This window comes from Sinohyriopsis cumingii, chromosome 8 (genome assembly GCF_028554795.1).
Source record: "Sinohyriopsis cumingii isolate HCF-2022 chromosome 8, ASM2855479v2, whole genome shotgun sequence".
NCBI classification, from domain to species: Eukaryota; Metazoa; Mollusca; class Bivalvia; order Unionida; family Unionidae; genus Sinohyriopsis; species Sinohyriopsis cumingii.
In genome coordinates this window covers 74,287,084-74,308,306 of record NC_142968.1, presented here as the reverse complement: position 1 = coordinate 74,308,306, position 21,223 = coordinate 74,287,084, and the positions used below count along the sequence as shown (strand labels likewise).

Sequence of the window (21,223 nt, the reverse complement as noted above, 5' to 3'; positions counted from 1 at the left end):
ATTTTCTTTCTACGGTCGTTAAATTCTTCATTGTGAGGATCGTCATCTGCTGTCAGGGCTGTGTTGTTTAACGTGTTCTCACCTGCTGTGTCGGGTTTCCATACCACACAAGCATCCAGATGAGTGTTCCTGACGTCTTTTACGTACGTCAAGAGATTTTCCATGTACGCTCGGTAAGGGTAAATATTCATGCTGCTGCTGACCAGCTTGTTATTTGGGTACAAATACACTTCACTGAACAATGAATGTATGCATGATATTGTTGACGAGAGCTACTCTAGCATCGGCTGCTTGAGCGTTGTTGTCCGTTTTGATCACTTTGACTTTTGGGTACAAGTAACTGCTCTTCAGATCCATGTAATCTTCGGGTTATCCTGTGATTTCGAACTCGATGGGAGCTGATTCCATCAAATAGGAAACGAGATGAAATTAGACCCATTGTGATTCTTGCATCATCATGGTGGGTGGCATGGCAAACAGATCCAGTTCTGACTTGGAACAGGCTCAATTATCTCAGTCCACTATTTCTGTTTCTATGACTTAATAATCAAAAACGTCTCAGTCTCGGACGGTTCTTCTTTTCTTTGTCTTTCTAGCTTTAGGTGTCTGAAGAAGGGGTGTTTTCTTCGTCGTCTCTTTCTACCTTGTCCTTACTGTGCCGTCAGGGAAACAGAAATGCCTGACTCAGTAGAGTTCAGGGCATTTATAAGAGTTTCATGTCGGACCAAAATGTCTTTGCCCGTTTGAAGCAAGACACTTTTGCAGGCTCTCAAAAATGCTTCTTTTGGAGAGAAAAAATTGTCGATGATGACATTTTAGAGAAATTATTTGCCTTGAGTCAATGCGGCATCTTTCAAGGCATGCAATCATCATGTCACCAACGGTTTCAAGACCGGATCCACGGAAGGAAAGGCACATTTCAACATATCTCCTAAACCGTGTCCTCGCTGTCGATCGACGCCTCGGTACACGACTTATAATTCGTTAGAGAATTGTTTTCGAAAATGGAGTTTTACCGTGACTTTTCCTTTGGATAATGGAATATCTTGTCCTTTATCTCCTTTTATAGTAATGTTGAAGGTGTCGGAATACAACTTACTGACGGGCAAATAGTGAGGATGTACAAATTCGCGGTGTATGTGATAGGCATTTGCACCTTCCTGGTCCTTGGCCGTGGAACTATCCACATTGAAAGGAATGACACGCAGTAAAGGTACGGAGGTGTGTCCCATTACGTTGTACTCCACCACATATGCTTAAACAAATATCCAATTAAGTCCTCCGTTCAGTTCTACCAGGGATCCAAAAGCTCTGTGACAATCCATATTACTGTTAATCTTGGAGCCACATTTTTGTGTTACCATCTGTGGATGTCCACCCAAAATATCAAACAAATCACCATTAAACCTGAGGGACAGTGTGTCAGTATCCTGAAATTTGATCATGAGGCGACGAGCGAATTTATGATACTCAATCTTAAAACTTATTTTGACTCTGTTCATGGCTTTGCCATAAGCTGAGTTGAACCTGTCCGCAATGGTGTCCACCACATGTTCACCACTACAATATTAACCTGAAGGAATTTTCAACGTATAGATACTGAAGTATGGATTGCTTGCTGACTTGATGTCCCATGAAAACCCGACTTTATTTATATCTTCATGCAATTTGGCATTCACGATTTCGACCTGGAAAATGTTTTACTTTTCAATGATGTTTTTGATTTCTGTCGGGTGAAAGATTTCCACCAAAGCCACTTCCCAATGGGCTTCGTGATCTAATTGGATGGCCTGAGGTAATTTGGCATTGTAACAACACAAAGTGGTATGTGGAACACCTCCATGGAACTGTCGCTGGGTAAGTTTAAGTAAAATTGGTTATTGTTGTTCATAATTCCAGAGTTCTGTGACTGTCCGAGGAGTCGCTGAAAGTCAAAGGCTTGTCTCCGCCCAAAATGGGGTTGTTGTTGTTGGCGTGGTGACTGACAGCGGACGCAAGATTCCCGTTGTTCCCGTTCGAGGAGTATTTCAGGGAAGGATTGGGAAAAAGGTAACCGATGCAACTGCTCAATAAAATGGTCCACAAATGTTGGCTTCCTTGTTGCAAACTCAAATTGGCAATGGCTGCACCGATGACCCAATACACCACAAAGATTTCGCAGAAAAAGACGATTTGGGCACACGTTCTCCACACCACACCCACAAAGGTTGCTTTTGTATATCTTGCAGAGAAGAACTGTGCGAAGGAGTGGTCGCTGTAGTGGTAGCGGTAGCTTAGGCTGTTTGAAAGGGCATGATGCTCACTTCTTTTATAGGCGATGGATTGCGAAGCGACGATCCAAGAATCAAAACTAGAAGGACATCCTTTCCAACGCACTTTGACTTCTTTTGCACGTCGTATTCCTACTTTACGGGTTATTCGCTCGAGAATGCTTTCGACGTCGTACACGTCGTCTTGTTTTTGGTGACACGTTGTAACTCGGGCAAGTAAAACTCTCGTTTTAACACTTCCCCGTTCATGTCTTCCAATTTATAGACGGCAGGATGACGGCGATACAATCGTCCAGTGACACGAAACAATTCGGTGGTCTAGTTGGGTAAGTAACCTTTGTCGAAAGTGCGTTTGGTTTTGCCAATACGCTCCAAATCTCCTACGGTCAACACTCCACTTATCTTGGGGACAGCCACTGTCAGGGACGTAACAAAGAGGCGATCAGAAACGAGCACTTCGTTGTCGGGAGTCACTTCCTGGGTAGCAAGTCCAATGCTTCGATGGTAAGATTGGATGTACCCTTGAACCAGGTGCGATAAGATATTGATGCAATTGAGAGTGTGTTGATGTGTAAAATATTTCCACATGTGTTCTTTCAAAGTGCGTTGAAAAAGTTCCACGATGCTGGCTTTGGTTTCGGGATTCTCGGTGTTGGAAAAATGAATGTCACGTTTCTTTAATTCTTTTTGGAACGTTTGGTTCAGAAATTCGGTGCCTTTGTCAGTTTGCCATCGAAGAGGGTGACGATCGCTTTGTTTCAACATCCGTTGGAGGGTTCGCACTCACTGCTAGATTTGGAAGTCAATGGCACGACCTAGGCAAATATGAAAAAGACGTCGATGATACAAAACAAATATTTGTAGCCACGATTGTACGCGGCCAAATGAGAGATATCTGCTACATCAGCTTGCTATTGATGATCGAGCTTTGGACAGGACAGACGGCATCTTTCCTTTAGATTTAGAAGAGGGGTGTTTTCTGGAGGGTGACATCTTTGCTTGTTGGTTTCGAGACACTCACCACAAATACGCTAAGGTCAACGACTTATCACACGCCCTTTTATCTTCTTATTTGACAATTGCTTCGTCATAAAGGTGACAAGGTGTTTTCCAAAATCGCCAACGAATCTTCCCCTTTGGTTACTCATCTTGTTCTATGGCCTACGTTGTCTTTTCTTTGGGTAACGTCGATGCTTGGCTATGTGCTTTGTCGGTTGACGAGACTGTCCTTGTCTCTTTCCTTTTTGTACAGGATTATGACGATAATGACGGTGTGCACGTCTTTAAGGTGACATTTTTGGGCGTTCAGGAGAACAAACAAAACCCACTGATACCCATGCTTTACCTCAGGCTTTTTTATACTGAAACGCATCGCCACTGATAGTTCTTTGTCGTATCAACTTGATGACAGGCATCACGCGTCAGGGAGGGGTTGGCAACGGACTAAATCGGGACAGTTCTTGCTTGGACAAATCCTGTAAACTCTGTAACATACCCGATCTCTCATGGACTTTGATTTTGGCTAGCAGGTACATTGTGAGTAGCTGCCACTGCAGCTGAAAAGGAGGACAATGTCACAGCTGGAGGTGAAGATTGTTGGAGACGCGGGTTTCCATTGTGTCATCAATTGAGGAAGAAGAGGTGTCAAATGGTGTTGTCAGGCATCACCAGCAACGGAGAAGTGAAAGAACCTGTGGCTATCGGAGACGCCGTCACTGTCGTTGCAGGTCGTGGTTTGCGAATGTTAAATTTGTGTCCTGGCAGAAGTGTCTCTCTTGCGAGTAGCTGTTTTCTGTGGGCTTTTCTTTTTCTGGGGATGTGACCTGGTCTTGAGACCGTTGGTCTTATTCGTCTTTAGGCTTCGTTTGGCTTTTTTCTTGGGGAGAACTCTGGAAGTGGCTTTTTTCTTGGGGACAATTCTGGGAGATTTGGATCCCATTTTAAGAGGGAGCCAATGATAACACCTCCTAAATAATTTGCTTTTTGGTTTGAGTGTCGATATGGAGATCGGCCAGTTGAGTCGATGCTACTTTGTTTCTGTCAAAAAAGGGTTTGGTTTGATGAGGAATCTGAATGATGTCTTGCAGTAATTGTCATGCTGTCACTCTAAACCATCGTAAGACTTCTCTGAGACTGGCTTCTAAGACCCGAGGACGTATTTGTGAATTTGTTTCGCGAATGATGCCATACAAGGCACGAATCAATTTCACGGGAAGATGACCCTGAAGGAACATGATGTTGAAGATGTATGAGACAGACGAAATGTGTCAGAGGTTTTTATAGATACTTTTTGGTTAAGTCGAGATGGAGACATCTACATGACAGGTCCTCCGTCTTGACCCCAGTGGTTAAACATATGAGGGCGAAGTCGCAAATAATCAAGGGTGGTGGGCTTCAAATCCATGGGTACACAGGTTTGTGGAGTTTGGCATCGTCGTACGCATGAGTTAGCCAAGGTGTTCCTAACTGTTTAGCTAAGACTTGCACTTGCGTGCGATTTATCTATAGGGCTTTTAAACAAGACCACGTAATGAGCATTAAGACTGATAGTGTGATGGGTTTTTCTTTGTTGAAACAAATTTTGAGTAATGTAAATGACACTGACATTACGATGATGCCCTTTGCGCGTAAACCACAGTTTAATTTCTTCTTCGTCTTCTCCTAAAATGTCATCGAAAATGACCATATGGGTTTGACTGGGGTCAGGCAGGATTCCGTCTTCTTTGCTAGGAATGCCTTTCACAAACACAATGGAATTGCCTTGACTTTCTCGCAAGAGACTGTACACCGGTTGTCACTCTTCGTAACACCACACGATTTGTTGAGGTGGACGATCAATAACATGACGTTTGACAAATTTGGTTTTGCCTGTACCGCTAGATCTAGCAATTAGCATGTTAAAGAGAGGGCGAAGATACAGGACCTCCATACTGGTCTAAGTGTTCGTCGATGACTTTGAAGGTGGAGGAAGAGGGATCAGAGACAGCAGCAGTAGCCATTTTGCAAGGAATGTCACTTGTTATACGAAGACAGACAAGACAAGAGTTTTTAATACTTTTCAGGACATGTTTATTGATTTTTTTAAAAATAAACACTAAAGACAAAAATACATAAACGCCAAAGGGTTAAGTACAACGATAAAATACACTTCAAAACGATCAAAATGGAATAGAAACAAGTCTCTGTACAACATGTTTTTTGGTAAACTAGATGTCCTAGGGACAGCGTGTAATGTTCTTACAGTCCTGTCCCGAAGGGAGTGATTGTCCTCGGTGACTGGTTCTTCTGGTACTGTCACTAACACAGGTTTAAGAGTGGCTTTTCTCCTTGGACATTCGAATGGATGATCACAACTCTTGAACATGATGGGCCACTTCTTGGGTCCAAGCCTCAAAACCTCAATTTTTTCCAGTCACGCACATCTGTCCAATGAGGGTGTAAGCCACAAGTTACGCACACATCGTCATACACATCTTCGGTACCTAAAAGTTGACGAATCTTATTTGCCCATAGAGGTTGAGAAGTATCCAGATGAAAACGCAAGGCTTTGAGCAGAATGATTTTTTCGTGTTCATTTAAAGGAAACACTTTTATATTTTATTTGGTGACAAGTACTTTTCGTAAAGAGTCCACAAGGAATCGGTTGGTAATCGAAATCCCAGAAAGCAAGTCACTCAGACACACACCACACGTAGACCACCAATTCAATGGACACAGTTTTTGTAATAAGTGTTGGTAATCCTTCAATCTGAATAGTGTCATTGATTTCCTTCCACGGAGTTTGTTGTATCAGGAGTAAAAAAGGTTTTGGATGATTACCCGTTTTTATACCTCTTTTTGTCGGAGACAATAAGTGTATTTTCTACACAGAGAGGATCGTATTTCAGTAGCGAATCTAGATGGTTCGGTCACTAACATGCACATTACACTTCGTTCAGAAGTTTCCACTTGAACTAAGTTGACGTTGTGTAAAATATTTAGGTATTCCTTTAGCTCTTCCTCTGGAATTCGTTGCAGTATATCCATCTTGTAGTAAAAGAAAATCAAATCCTTCTCTCTCACGTCCAGTTTAACAATGTCTGACCACTTGAACAGTTTCTATTGAATCAGCCATATTATAGCATTCAGGTGCCAGTGGTTTAAACATCGGTGACGTAACGGATGCAATTGCATGATCGTATCAGTCAGTATTATTGGATTTAAAATCTTCTAGACGGAAAGTCATGAACGTAGTGAATAATGGCTGACCACTGCCATTCAGGGAAACGGTCAAGAATGTCAATAAAATCTTCTAATGTAAACGGTCTAAAGCAGAATAATAGAGTGAACGCACACTTGATCCAGAAAATCTAATCCGATTTGTGACTTCTTTCACTTTCCTCTTGTGAATTTCTCGACACAAAAGTTCTACAGTCACCCATTGAGATTTCGCTCTGGCTAGTCCCTGCCAAACTTCCTTGTAGATCTTCTCTTGCAGTTATTTTTTGGTAATGCTTGAAAATTATTTTTCAAATAGGGTTTAAATACTGGTCTCGGTGGTATCGAACGTTTGACTCCTAGCCATTCTGATTTCTTAAACGACATGGTTGGTCACTTCAATGACTCGGTCACCCTAAAGGTAGGTAGTGAGAATTCGGAGACCATCGAGCATGTTCCATGTATGCTGAATCGTGTTGTTACCACTGGTGTAGTGACACACCGGAACTGAAGCACATCACTAATCCCCTTCGCCCAAGTAGAAAATTCCGGCTCTGGCTAATTCTTCGGGGCTCGGTCATCCCAGATATTTAGGCCATTTTCCTTTGAACGATTGAAGACGATTTTCAAAGTCACGGTATTCAGGTAAACGCACAGGGAACGAATATTTGTCTTTCATAGGTTCGATTCGATGAGGGAAGGGTGACATCGACAGAGTTTGCTCAGTGTTGGATGATATCCGTAGAGTGGTAAACGTGAAGGTTGACATCCACAATGAAACCCAGTAAAGATTCCACTATCACGAGCGGCGTCGCTTTCGCATCCGTCAGGTTTGACACTCACAGCATCATTTTCTATGGTAGGTTTAGTGGTAATAGTGATAACAAAGTTCCCATGATCCTTTACTGTATCGCTCTCATTGCAAGGCACAGCACCGTACTCCACTGCAAACACCGTTACGCAATTACAATGGTAGCCGAATGCACGTTTACAATTTGCTTCAGGACAATTTCCGTCGCAATGCATGGGTCTTATCCATCCACTACTAGTCACGCTATGGGGAGGTAACATTTTTTTACAATCCTCGAACTTGAATGATGTCTTGTTCGCTTAGTCTTTGTAGTAACAATGAACTAGTGATCTTGCATATTGTCCTTTTTTATATGCTTACCAATATCACCATGACCGTACAGCAAAGTAAACTGATTGGTGAGTCGCACTCGCTTCTGTTACACAATTAGATAAAGCTTTTCCAAAGATCGACTGACAATTTGGTGAGTGGGTAAAAAAATCTTGAGCGGTGCACGGGTGGTCGGAATGTTCAGATCGTCAAAAAAGCAAAACCGGCGCTAGAAGAGACAAGAGTCAAGATACCTGTTATCATTGTCAAAAGAAATGACATTGGTCTTCAGAATGCCCTAAAAAACAACAGGAGCAAGAAGAAGAAGAGAGGGGTTCCAAACAGAAAGAAGAGGTACCTTCCCCGCAGGAAGTACCCAGACACGTGCAGAAAGAGAAACATGAGAAGAAAAGAAAAAGGTAAGAAAGAGAGGAGGATGAGCGGAAAAAGCGAGAAAGTGAAGAAATTTAAAAACAAAAGGAATGGAGACATATACAGAAGAAGTCTATGAACTTTTAAAAATATTGTGTTGTGTTGTGAATTCCATTGTAAAATTTGTACCAGAATAGACCAGAAAGAAAACGTAAATGTCTCTTGGTTTTGATTTATAGAATATGGACCTAAACTCACGCACTTACTCACACACGTAAATGATGGGCTTAAAGCAAGGTTTTGAGGCTTAATTGATTTTGGGAAATGAAATAGCATCTCTTTTCGAGAGAAGTGGGTGACTCTGAAAAGGACAGTTGGGTAATGAAATTTAATCCTCTTTTACTGTCTTAAGCCTTTGCCACGGCCAAGGCCTACTTCATGACTGGCTCCTTTTGTTCCCTCTCTTTGGTCCCGATTGAAGTCAGCCCTTGTTGCATTGTTGCTCCTCGTCAGTACCGTGACGTTACCTACCCAGTCATGCATTTTCCTATTGTTCCTAGACAGTCCCAATACTTTTTGTCTCTCTATAGTCCCAGATATGTTAAAATTACCCCATGTTCAATTCCCTTTGAGGCTAGGGTTGCCCAGGGAGGTCTGTAATGTATTTTCCCATTGTCGCCCAAGTACCGGACCTGTATTTCCCATGTTCAGTTTCCCCATGTTCAATTTTCTTTGAGGTTAGAATTGCCCAGGGGGTTATGTAATGCATTTTCCCATTGTCCCCAAAGTGCAGATCCTGTATTTCCCATCCTCAATGTCCCCATGTTAAATTCCCCTAGAGTGCTGGGACCATCTTTTGAATGGTAATTCCCACTAAGGCTAGGGTGCCCCAATTCACTACACACACACACACACACACACACACACACACACACACACACACATAGATACATACATACATACATACGACTGAACACAACACTAAATTAATCTTCACAATATATTAATCTTGATATTCTCTATTTCTGCACAGCAAAGTGAACTACTGTGCACGTTATAATTCATCTTCCTAGTAAAGGTTATTTTATAATACAATTCCAAACATGCGACCATAAATTATATAAATACGTGTATTTTGAAAACATTATCAGTTTTTTTCTTCCCTAGTGTCCATTTCTGGGTATTATTTGTTAAGTTCTGGCTCTCCATATTCTATAATACCAATTTGGATTTATGTCTGGTCGGGCCATTCTACATATATTACCAATACCTTTAGAACACCTTTTTAGGACCTTGTAGATTGAGCTCTGTACAAAGTTTGCTCACAAGTTGACATAATGTATCATCCCGGCTGGTAGCCAGCTGTATCTAGCTGCACCGACCCCAGTTTGATCTCGGCACTAACTAATCACTTCTCTAATATGTTTACCATTTGTTAAAAGTCACACTCATAACAAATAAAATCAAAGTCAAGGTTTCAAAAAACAGAAGCAAAAATCCATTTAGAAACAAAATTCTGCCGATACATCATAGCGTAATTTAAGTTATGTAAATTTCATTGTATTGAAATGTCCAGAAAATAAAAAATTTAAGAAAATATCGATATTGTATGTGATAAAATCTGTGAAATTATCGATACATGATTGAAACTTATCAGCGAATCTTGCGATACTTGATAGAGACATGCTGCAAAAGGAATATTACATTACTCTTCGTTTTTTTTGGTCTCAGAGTATATATTCTTACACTTTTTTTCAGATTCTCTCAAAATTACCAATGTTGGTATTGATTATAACAAATATATAATAAAGTGTTTCCATTTCGTACGGTGAGGCTGAATTCGCCTACATATATATATATATATATATATATATATATATATATATATATATATATATATATATATATGTGTGTGTGTGTGTGTGTGTGTGTGTGTGTAGACACATTATAAAATGTATAGGGATGTACCCAATGGATGTCAAAGTGTTACAGTCATGCACCATTGTAATTCTAAATTCATGTGTTAGCAAGCTGTTAGTTATAGCCAACAGTCTTGCTGACCGTAAAGTGTTAGATGTTATGACGGGTGTGCGATAATTCAAACTTGCCGTCAGGATTTAATAAAGTCAAAATTTATACACGGTAGTTATGGATAGATACAGTCGAATAAACGATAGAACGAACGAGAGACAGAGAGAGAGAGACAGACAGACAGACAGACAGAGATCAAATTGATAAGCGTACTAGTTTAAATGCGTCTTGAAATAGAAAAGGACAAAAGAAAACAACTACAATTTATGTGAAGGAACACTCCTTGTTTTAGGACAGGGATTAACGTTGAGAGGCTTTCTTTCCCTTTCTATCTTCATTAATTAAGTTTGGTGAAAGCAGACACATTTCCTCTATGTGGTATCAATCACATGGTGTGGAGCAAACAACTACATATAATAAATTTTTTTCTTGGAAGAAAAAGTAATGCATACACATAATATGTTGCTATATTTAGTATGAAATTAACCAGTTCTTGACATTTCTTTGCAATCTCAAAAAGTTAAATAAGGTGGCATTGAACTCTTTAGCATCTTTCTTGGCAATTCTCCTGGAGCTTTCCAAAGAACTCATGAACACATAGGCATTCCCCAAATGAGAGAAGTGTATGTTCTTCTTTAACTCCATAGAAATTTCACACCAGGCTGCAAAACATGTACATTTATATACAAAAGTTGTGTTGGTTGCAACAGTACTGCATTGGAAATTTTTGTTTTCGCCTGAAGAGTCCATTTAACATTTAGTGTTATATCTCGTTTATAAGATTAACGTTAAAATGTCTTTTTAATGTATGCCCATACTCAGTGTGAAACAAATGCCAGTTCATTTTACTCTTTGGATATATAAAACTGATCAAATGCAAATTAAGTGAATAAATGGATGAAAGTAAACCCAGACGAACACATGAAATGATTGAACAGTAATATAAAATGAATTTAAATTAATACCTTAAATGATGATATTGTTTTTAATAAATTATCCAAGGGATACAGTCACTTCTATAGAATCCAAGAAGTAGGGAAAATAATATCGTGTCCCTGCTGTACTTATTCTTTACTTTGGACACAGACGTTGTACCGCTATAATGCCATTTCCTGTTGACGAAATATATGTTGCAAAAGCTTGAACTATCTAAGTATGTATTTATCCATTAAAAGTATCTATGTGACAAAATGCCAACAATGGATTGGTGTTTTACTAGTGCACTGGTGTGAAGTAAAACATCATACACATCATTGTATGCATGCGAGAAAAGAGTTAATTAATTTTCTTTATTTTATAATTTGTTATTTTCATATACAATGGTTCTTATTTTGTCTATGAATAATATATATAAAGAAAGGATTTTAATTTTGATCTTTGTACTTAACAAAAATTTTGTTGCATTTGCTTGGAATATTGAAGCCATAAAACAACTATAATAATAATAATAATAATAATAATAATAATAATAATAATTATTATTATTATTATTATTATTATTATTAATGTTTTTGGTGATAATGAAGTTATCATTGTTGGACGTAATAAATTAACTTTATTGACAGTATACATAGATTGCGATTATATGTTAAACGTATTCATTCATTTAGGTCATTATTTATTTATTGTATATTGTCTTGTAAAATGTAACATAGTTCACAGAGTTAAGATAGACTGTTCAACTCCTCAGAGACGATTTTCCTATTCAAAATTGTAGAGCTACGAAATTCAGTATTTCATTTTAATTCAGACTGTAATCGAAGATTACATAGCTCGCCACAACGAAACTGTAATAGGATCCAATAGTTATTGTACATATTAATCATGATGCAGAAAATAAGTACAAACGAACATGATACTGAGAACGAAAAGTTGACCCCTCCAACAGGGCATACCATAAATACAAATCTTTGTTTTCAAAATCCGAGTCAGAAACTTTTTGTTTTCAACTTCAGAAGTAATATTTATGCAAGGAAGAATCAGATACTTTGGGTAAAATTGGAGCAAATACCATTATAGCCACAACTGGAAACATAATTCATAAATCGGAAATCACCTTGATTAGTTATTACAGCTGGAACCTTACATAAAATGCACGCAGACCACTGGTTTAACTCTTATACGCATTTACATGTACAATACAGTACACTGTTTGTCTTGTAATGGTAACCTGTTGCAACATGCAATGTCTGGTTGCTATGATTAAAAGATTACTGTTAAATAAACATGACACGTACTCCAACTCCAAAAAGCGAACGGGCCTACAAAGAACTAATATAGTTGGTCCTGAGCTAAATACAAATGCGTACCCTATGTTCTTTAAGCAAGAAAGGTTTGTCACAACAGTGATACAACCTATTATTGAGTCTCGTGATTCTAACATAAACAATTAATATATGACCTATAACTCAAACTCAAAATTTCAACAAATTCAATGAACCATTATATATGGGTAACAGAGTCCTCTTTTAAAATAAGGTTGTAGTTCTTATCAAGAAGATAAACGTATCCAGGAAATGGAAAATATAGATAACGGTTATGTTTTATATGGGTAGGAATTTAATAGAAACGTACGCTGTTATCCATTATATTTATATTTAAAATATAAAGGTTGACCGAAATCTGTGAACATGGATTAGTGCTGTCCTTCTTTTGTAATAAGTGTGTTGTTGTTGTTGTTGTATGGTTGAACGCCTATTTTCAGCACTCGATAGGCTATACATGGCGGTCAGTATTATTGGTGGAGGAAGAACCCGGGAAAACCCCAGAAACAACCACCGACCCACGAGAAGCTACTGGCAAGCTTTCTCACATATCCACATTAGCCGAATCCGAGACTCGATCCCTCGCAGATAGAGGTGAGGCAGGAATCCGTAACGGAGAGCGCTTTAGACCACTCGGACAGTAATAAGTGTGTAGTGTGGACTCAAAAGTGTATCATCTCACTTTGGTCCCCGATTCAGTGTTTATAACAGTGTTTATAACAGTGTTTATATAGTGCTGCTGCTATCTATATTTCCTATATTACTTTTATATTATTGAGTTATTTGGTTAATGAGATTTTTAATTATTTAAGCATATGACTGGCATGTACTATAAGAAGAATAAATGTATGTACTATTTCCATTCATGATACAAGGTCGAATGGCCAAGTTCACATCAACATCTTTCCTCTACCTAAATAGTCCATGAATTAGTTGAATGGAGGTCAGAATAACATCATGTGATCTAGGGAATCTGAATAAATTTTTATAAAAGTTGTCCTTGTTTAAGAATCTTATATGAGCACACGTATTTTGCAGAAAAATAGAATTAATCCTTTTGAATCCAAATAAATTGAACTAACTACAAACGGTACAACAGTCACTTTCCAGTATAATTGCCCAACTGAGATTATTTCTCCAAAACTAAAGTTATATAATATTCTAAAACGCAGTTTCGAAAATCCCCAAGTAACGAAATCGTAAAGGGGGTCACGTGATTGTGCTTATATCACGTACGCTTAGCATGACCCTGACGAAACCAATCATTATAATCTAAGAAATACATTTTTTAAAAAATTGTCTAAATCTCAAATCACGTAGTCCCATCAAGGCCCTGGCAACAACCAATCATTATAAAAAAAAACCTTATTTACGTGGTTGCTGCTAAGTTTGAATCAAGGTCATGATCTAGGTCAACACCTGGTGTTTACTTTGAAAATCATGGTCAAACTATTTTCTTAAAAACTACTAAGTTCCTAACAAACAGAACGACATTATTTTGACATATAATGAAATTTAAAAATAAGCAATAAAAAAATAAAACTTACAAACAGTTAAATCTGACATAATTAAATAAAATATACATAACAACAGTGTGTATTCACTGTTTTAAACTGCTCCGGTGGTTTAGTGGCTAGAGTGTCCGCTTCGGATGCGGGAGGTTGTGGGTTGGATCCCGAGCTGAGTCATACCAACGACTTACAAAAGTGGTACTAACAGCTGCCTCGCTTGGCGCTCAGCAGTAAGATGATAGTTTTAGGACTGGTCGGCCTGGTGTCAGGATAATATGATTGGCTGGGACATCATGCTGCATGTCTGTGGCATAATGCACCACTGCTAGACATCACTATAAACTGCCACACTGCAGACATCTTAGCGATATGACTGACAAATAGTTAAAGCTACGCTAAAAAGTCCAAATCACACAAATTGCTCAGTGTTGCAAGACATATGTGGTCGAAAGATAAAATTGAAATATCATAAGAAGAAAAAATGGTAATTGTAGGTGACAGTTATCTACTTTAGTTATGTTCGTATACTAATATATATGCGTACAGTCATGTAGTCTGATTACTTTAGACCGAATAGGCCACAGTCAATTACGTTTGAAACAAGAGTGTTGTGTTCATCAACTTGCGTCCACACACGCATTTTCGCAAATCCAGGTATAACTGTGTGTATACAGGTTGCAAAAACTGAAAATACAATCATAACTGAGACTGTACAGCTAACGTACACATGTGTAAAAGTACTCTCATTGGCCTTCTTTGGAGGCGGTTATCTGGATGATGTTTATGGTGATCAAACGGCGATCATAAATTGTGTTTTCTTTTTAAGATACTCCAAAATCCTTACGATGTTTAAGCTGTGTTCAACCGACTGTGCATGTCGCCGATTGCGACCGTATTGAAGAATGTGCTTACGATCAGGTAAAAACACGAACCATATTCCGTTATATATGCATGCATTCATACATACAGACACCATACGTAATAACATGAGCTCTAATCCTAAATATCTACCTATATATATAATCCCTGCAAACGTACATACACAATTAGATACATACATACACTCCTATCTACCTACCTACCCACCCACCTACCTATCTACCTACCTACCTATATACATACATAATACATAGATACATACATACATACATACATACATACATACATACATACATACATACATACATACATGCGTGTAGATCGTCCATGAATTTGATGAGGACCACTTTAGGTTTCACTCGAGGCTGCAATATCGATGCTATATTTGGCTAGGTCACTTCCAATCAGGGCAATCTCCTCAGAGATCTGTTAGCATCACTTTTGTCCAAAAGTGTGCGCACGTTCAATGCGCGGGTGAATGGGATTGCATTGGAGTTGTATAACCTCTGGTTGGTGAACAGTCGTGCCTCCTTTGGGGTAGCTCGCCCACCTTTGGTCCCCACATACACCCAGCTCTCACCGGTGGCTCCAAGAATGTGTGAAAAGCTCAGGAGCCACACCCCGATAAACGGTTTCGACTGGCGGGCTTAACTAGGTGAGGGTAGCCAAATCGATTTTAACCTTCGGTGAGTCAGGTTTGCCTGCTCAAGCATGTAAAAACTGGATTCGGCAAACTAACGGAATAGCTAGTTCAACGGTCAGAAAGGCGATTCCCATCAAAGCTCTGTGGAGCGCAAAGAGCAGGACGAGGCATGTTGATAGTCCAGGTCCTACACTGCATCCTATTACATCTCCAACCGTCTTAACCTTGTCTTGCCACTGGATCCAGATGGTCTTGGACGCAAGACTGAGGTTGACAAAGCACACCATTAGTAAATAGGGTCACTAGAGCCTCAATGGGAATTAGCATTACAGAGACCCCTGGGTCACTATAGCCTCAATGGAAATTTAACATGGAGAAAAATCGTGGGTCAATATAGCCTCAAGGGAATTTAACATGGGAATTAGTCTTGGGTCACTATAGCCTCAAGGGAATTGAACATGAAGAAAAAGTCTTGGGTCACTATAGCCTCAAGGGAATTGAACATGGGATTTTTTTTTAAAAAAAATTTTAAAAAGAAAAGGGGTAGGCAATTGAAAAGTCATTCTCTTTTCGACAAATATGCGTGGCCCTGAAAAGGGCCTTTGGGTTTTTCTTCTTCTAACTTCTTAACTTCTTCCACCATCCTCTTATTTTGTCCATCATTCCTTTCTTCTTCTTCTTTTCTGTTTCCGGCATCCAGTCCGGGTGACCCATGGCTCTGAACTTGTTTTGGATTTTTATCCAATTGTTGTTAAGTCGCTCAAACTCTTTCTTTTTCTTTTTGTTTTCCACATCTTTTCTTTCTTCCCTCCATTTCTCTTCAATCTTCTCTACTTCTTCCTCCATTACTTTTCTCATCAGATCTTCCCCTTTCTTCACCTTGTCCAACCCCCATTTTACATTCCTCCACTCTGTCCAGTATAATATCTTTTCTAGGAAGCACCGGACTTGGATGACATGATCCAGTGCTTCCTTCAAACTTCCCACTCTGAAGTAAGGTGGGTTAATGAAGCCTCTTGACTTATTGACTTCTTCTTCAATCATCCCTGCTATGATATCTCTTGCTGTCTTTAGGCATTGAATTTGACTGGTTACAAAGTCTTTCATATCTCCATGCCTCCATTCCTCTTCTATTCTTCCTACAACATATTCTACATCCATTATCCAAAAATAGATGTCTCTCAATAGATTAAATAGAACTGATACTTGAGTCATTTTGTCTCAGTTATTCCTTAGAATGGTTCCAACATCAAACTTTGTGGTTCCTATAGTGAAAGCGCGGACGTGAAGGAAAACATCCCCCTAAAACATAAAATTGATCTTACCTAGATAATGACCAAACAACGCGCGGACGTGAAGGAAAACATCCCCACTTTTCTCATTTCATATAATATAACCCAAACTATACTCTCCACATACGCTAAGAAACAATAAAGAAACCCATAATCTACTATTCACACAAACTTACGTGAGCATTTACAAACACAAACACAAACACATACACTCACACTATGAAAAAAGAGTTAGCGTTTATATTCACACTACTCTACCTACACACATTGGCAAATTAATAGTTATTTCTTTTCTAGAGTATTTGGTAGCCCTGAAAAGGGCTCTTGGGTTTTTTTTAACTCCAGATGCACCTATCTAAGGGTTGCACCTTCCTGGCCTGGCGCCACACACGCATCTTCTTCCCCAGTCTCCTTTCACCTTTCTTCTTGGGAGTGCAGAGGCAGGATATGTGGCTTCAGAATCCCAATTTTCGGTTTCTGGGATTCTGAAATTTCTTCTTCTTCTCTCCTTTTCCTCCTCCTCTTCTTCTTTGTTTCTTCTCTCCTCCTCTTCTTTTCGTCTTCTTTCCTACTCCTCCTCTTTCATTCTTGCTTCTTCGACAATGGCCTCCGCGGCCAGTTCATTTAGTATGCGCCTGGCATATTCCAGGTGCATCTGGAGTTCTAACAGTTTCACAATTCTGGTGTTCATTCTTCTGGTGGTGTTGATCAATCAACAAGGGTAGCTAGACTGCCGAACGAGTTTCAATTTATACTAAAACTGCGGACGTGAAGGAAAACATCCCCCTAAAAACATAAAATTGATCTTACCTAGATCATGACCAAAAACAACAACGCGCGGACCTAAAAGAAACACTCACTCACTTTTTTATACTACCCATCACTATTCTAAAAAATTTTATTAAACAAATAATATACTATTCACATACGCAAAGTAATCCAATCCAACCCCAAATCTACTCTCCCCACACCTCTAGCAACCAAAAAACACATCATTTTAATCTACTATCCACACCAACCTACGTGAGCACTTACAAACACAAACACACAAACACATACCCTCACATTTTTTTAAAAAAAGAGTTAGTGTTTATATTCACACTACTCTACCTACACATACACACACACACATTGGCAAATGGATAGTTATTTCTTTTCTAGATTATTGGGTAGCCCTGAAAAGGGCTGATTTTTGTTTGCTATGGCAATCTTTTAGTTTCTAAGATGGCGATGTCCTCTGACGATAGACTTTCTGGCGATAGGTCTGCTTCTTCGGAAAGAGAAGAAGAACTCTTTGGTGTCGATACGACAATCGACAAGGCCTCTGTCAGCTTCAGGTTGCTGCTGCTGTTGTTGTTGCTGCTGTTGCTGCTGTTGCTGCTGTCTCTGAAGTCTGTATTTCTCTGTCCATTCTTCTTTTTCCCTGTTCACTTCTTCTCTGAAGAGCTCTTCTATCAGGTCTTCAGTGACTTTTAGCATTCTCACATTCTCTATCTCTTCTGGCTTCGGTATCAGACTGTGTCTGACCCTATGCAAATTCACGTAGGCTTCGTTGAGCTTAGCTAGTTTGGAGCACATCTTCGTAGGAGGATGAGTCGACAATGGATGGTTAGACTGGAAACAACCCCGGTTCTTAAAGTCAAAGCGCGGACGTGAAGGAAAACATCCCCTTCACGGTTTTCGAGTCGCAACGTTCAGTGAGTGTCATAAGAGGGATAGTAAGAAATTAAAGAGCTTCAATCCAACATTCTTATAGCTAAACAAACCACAAAGGCATTTCTTTTTCAAAACACAACATTTTTTATTCAAAAATCACTTAACACTAAACAACAACTCTAACATTTTTAACAATAATCCAACAATATAACATCAAGCAATTGTTTCAAATGACAAACATTTTTTTTCAATTTACAGTCTACTTTAAACAGGGCTGACAACGTTGTGAATGAAATTATGATTTCCACTGTTGGAAGTCATTAGGCCATTGATGGACACTACGTTTCCGAGCTTGAGACAAAAGATAAGCATAATGGTCACAAAACCATCGATCTACTTTCACATCGTTTCTAGAAGAAGAACGAGGATCAAAATGAGTCACTAAATGTTCTAAGGAATAGCCCAGGCTGCGATGATGCAGAAAATACATACAGTACTGTCCACACACCAAGGAATATGTGCCTTGTAATTTCACATTATTGAATCGGGTGGTCTGAGCATTTCTTCTCATAAAGTCGATGATATCGTCTTCCAAAGGGGGCAATCCGTACGAATCGAAATATTCCACACATCCTTCTTGAGGAAAGTAGACGGCTACCCAGTGGATTCCTGGGAGATGACTGTCGTCCGTGTTGATTACGTAAGCTAGATGGTCTTTAGGTTTGCGATGAGGGAGTTCATCTTTAGCACAGACGACAGGATTCCAAGAAGCCGTATACGAACTGTGGTTCAAAAGGTAATAAAGTTCCCAGGTATCCATTGTTTTGTGTGGTTTTTTCTTCTTCTTCTTTACAGGTAATAATAAGTCGTCAATTCGATCCTGACTTTTTCCTTGAAAATGTCTGATGAATAACCGTTTCTTCGTTTCGTCTCCTCACTCTGATTTAGGAGAATTTCGATACGATGGATCTCTTGAGTGGTTAATGATGGACAAGAATGTTCACGCAAGTCTTTATACCACTGGTGCAACACGTCTTTGTCCGAGATGAGACTCCAAGCTTCGTCCAGGTACTCGTCCAATTTTTCTTCTTGACTCAACATCAGGCATTTATCGTGTTGAATTTGACTGGGATGAGAGTTTTGACATCCATAGCAATTGTTCTTGATCAATTCCGTCATTTTTTCGGCCAAGTGTTTGGCAAAACAGCAGACTAAATGGGCTTCTTGTTCTGGCCATCTTGACTTCATCATGATCACTTCTTCTTCCACAGTCTCCTCACATTTCATCTCCAAAGTCTCTCCACTAGGCAAAGAGGGATAACAGTCTTCCATGGCTTCTAGTAATCTAGAATGACTTCTCTCAAACTGTTGATTTCTATGGTATTATCGAATTCTGCATACAGGATGACGTTCACCGTTACATCAGGGTCTCGGTTTGCAAACTGAATTTCCACACGAATCTGGCCGGATTTTATAGGGTGGAAATGTCCCTCGTCGCTGCCTTGGTCAGGAGTGAAATCAAAAGCCCACAAAGTATAGCCTCCTACATAATCGTCGTACGTAATACCATGACTGGTGTTGGTTCCTAACTGGCCGGTGGCTTCGTACAGGGACAAGTACGATCTCAAGTAATTCTTCTTCTGAAAGTCAGGCTCAAAGGGTCGGGTACACAAGGTCTTGCCATCGCGACTGACTTCGATCTTGGACACGCCAAAGTGTTGAAAGTAGAAAGGATTTTTAGCCAAAGCTCCGTTGAAGGCTTCATTTTCGACGATACCAACGATCAAACGTTTGGGTAACTGTCCTTGGAACAAATGATCTTCGATCATGGATCGCTGTCCCTTGGGAATGGTGAAGGTTTTCACTTCCACGCGTCGTATGGGATACTTGGCGGTCGTTCTGCTCAATGTTTGACTGATGTCGTTACCCACTTTAGGTAACACTTCCACGCGTCGTACGTAGAGCCTGGCTTCCTCGATGACAGTTTTGCAAGCAGTAGTACCTATCAAATGGAAAGTGGCACTGCTACGATTCAGTCTCAGGCGAACATTCACCCCGTTTAGCAAATATTTCTCTTCTAACCACATGTCCAAATGCAAACGATCCATCAGTTCTAAACTCTGTCCATCTTTGATTCTGTTTCTTCGTTCTACAAATCCGTCATTGTTTGTTTTGGTTGCATCAGTTTCGAAATTTTCAAACTGCTCTGCTTCGTCAGCTTCCCATACCACACAGGCATTGAGATGAGTGTTCTTGGCGTCTATTCCGTACGTCAAGAGATTTTCCAGGTACGCTCGATAAGGGTAAGTATCCATGCTGCTGCTGACCAGTTTGTTGTTCAAGTACAAGTCCACTCCGCTAAACAAGGAATGCATGAAATTGTTGACGGGAGCTATTACCTCATCGCCATCTAGGGTCGAATTGTCTTCATCGACAACTTTGACTTTCAAGTACAAGTAACTGCTATTCAGATCGATGTAATCTTCGGGCTGTCCTTTGATTTCAAACTCGATGGGAGCTGAGGCTGTCAATGAGGAGACCGGGTGAAATTCCACCCACTGGGATTCTTGCATGGTCATCATGGTGGGGGGCATGGCAAACAGATCCAGTTCCGTCTTGGAACAAGCGCAAGACTCTCGGTGCATCATTTTTTTTTCTGTGTTTCAATAATCGAAAACGTCTAAGTCTCGAACGGTTCTTCTTTTCTTGGCCTTTTTAGCTTGAAGTCTGGTGAAAGGGTGTTTTCTTCGTCGTCTCTTTCTGCCTTGTCCTTGCTGAATGCCTGACTCGGTAGCGTGCAGGGCATTTATAGGTGTGTCTCGTCGGCCCAAAATGTCTTTGCCCGTTTGTAGCAAGACATTTTTGCCTGCCCTCATGAAGGCTTCTTTAGGGTTTTGTTTGTCGATGATGACATTTTGGAGAAATTCTTTGCCTTGCGTCAGTGCCGCATCTTTCAAGGCGTGCAATCCGCTTGTCACCATCGGTTTC

The 21,223-nt window shown here is 39.8% G+C and overlaps 1 protein-coding gene across 1 annotated transcript in view; it reads left to right on the top strand.

Annotated features, from left to right (window-relative positions):
• Positions 1 to 21,223, top strand: part of LOC149793820 (hemicentin-2-like) — a 69,604-nt gene that overhangs the window by 17,505 nt on the left and 30,876 nt on the right. The window contains exon 6 of the mRNA XM_089966469.1: positions 14,592 to 14,683. Within this exon, the coding sequence (XP_089822595.1) occupies positions 14,592 to 14,683 (92 nt within the window). The remainder of the gene's footprint in view (positions 1 to 14,591; positions 14,684 to 21,223) is intronic.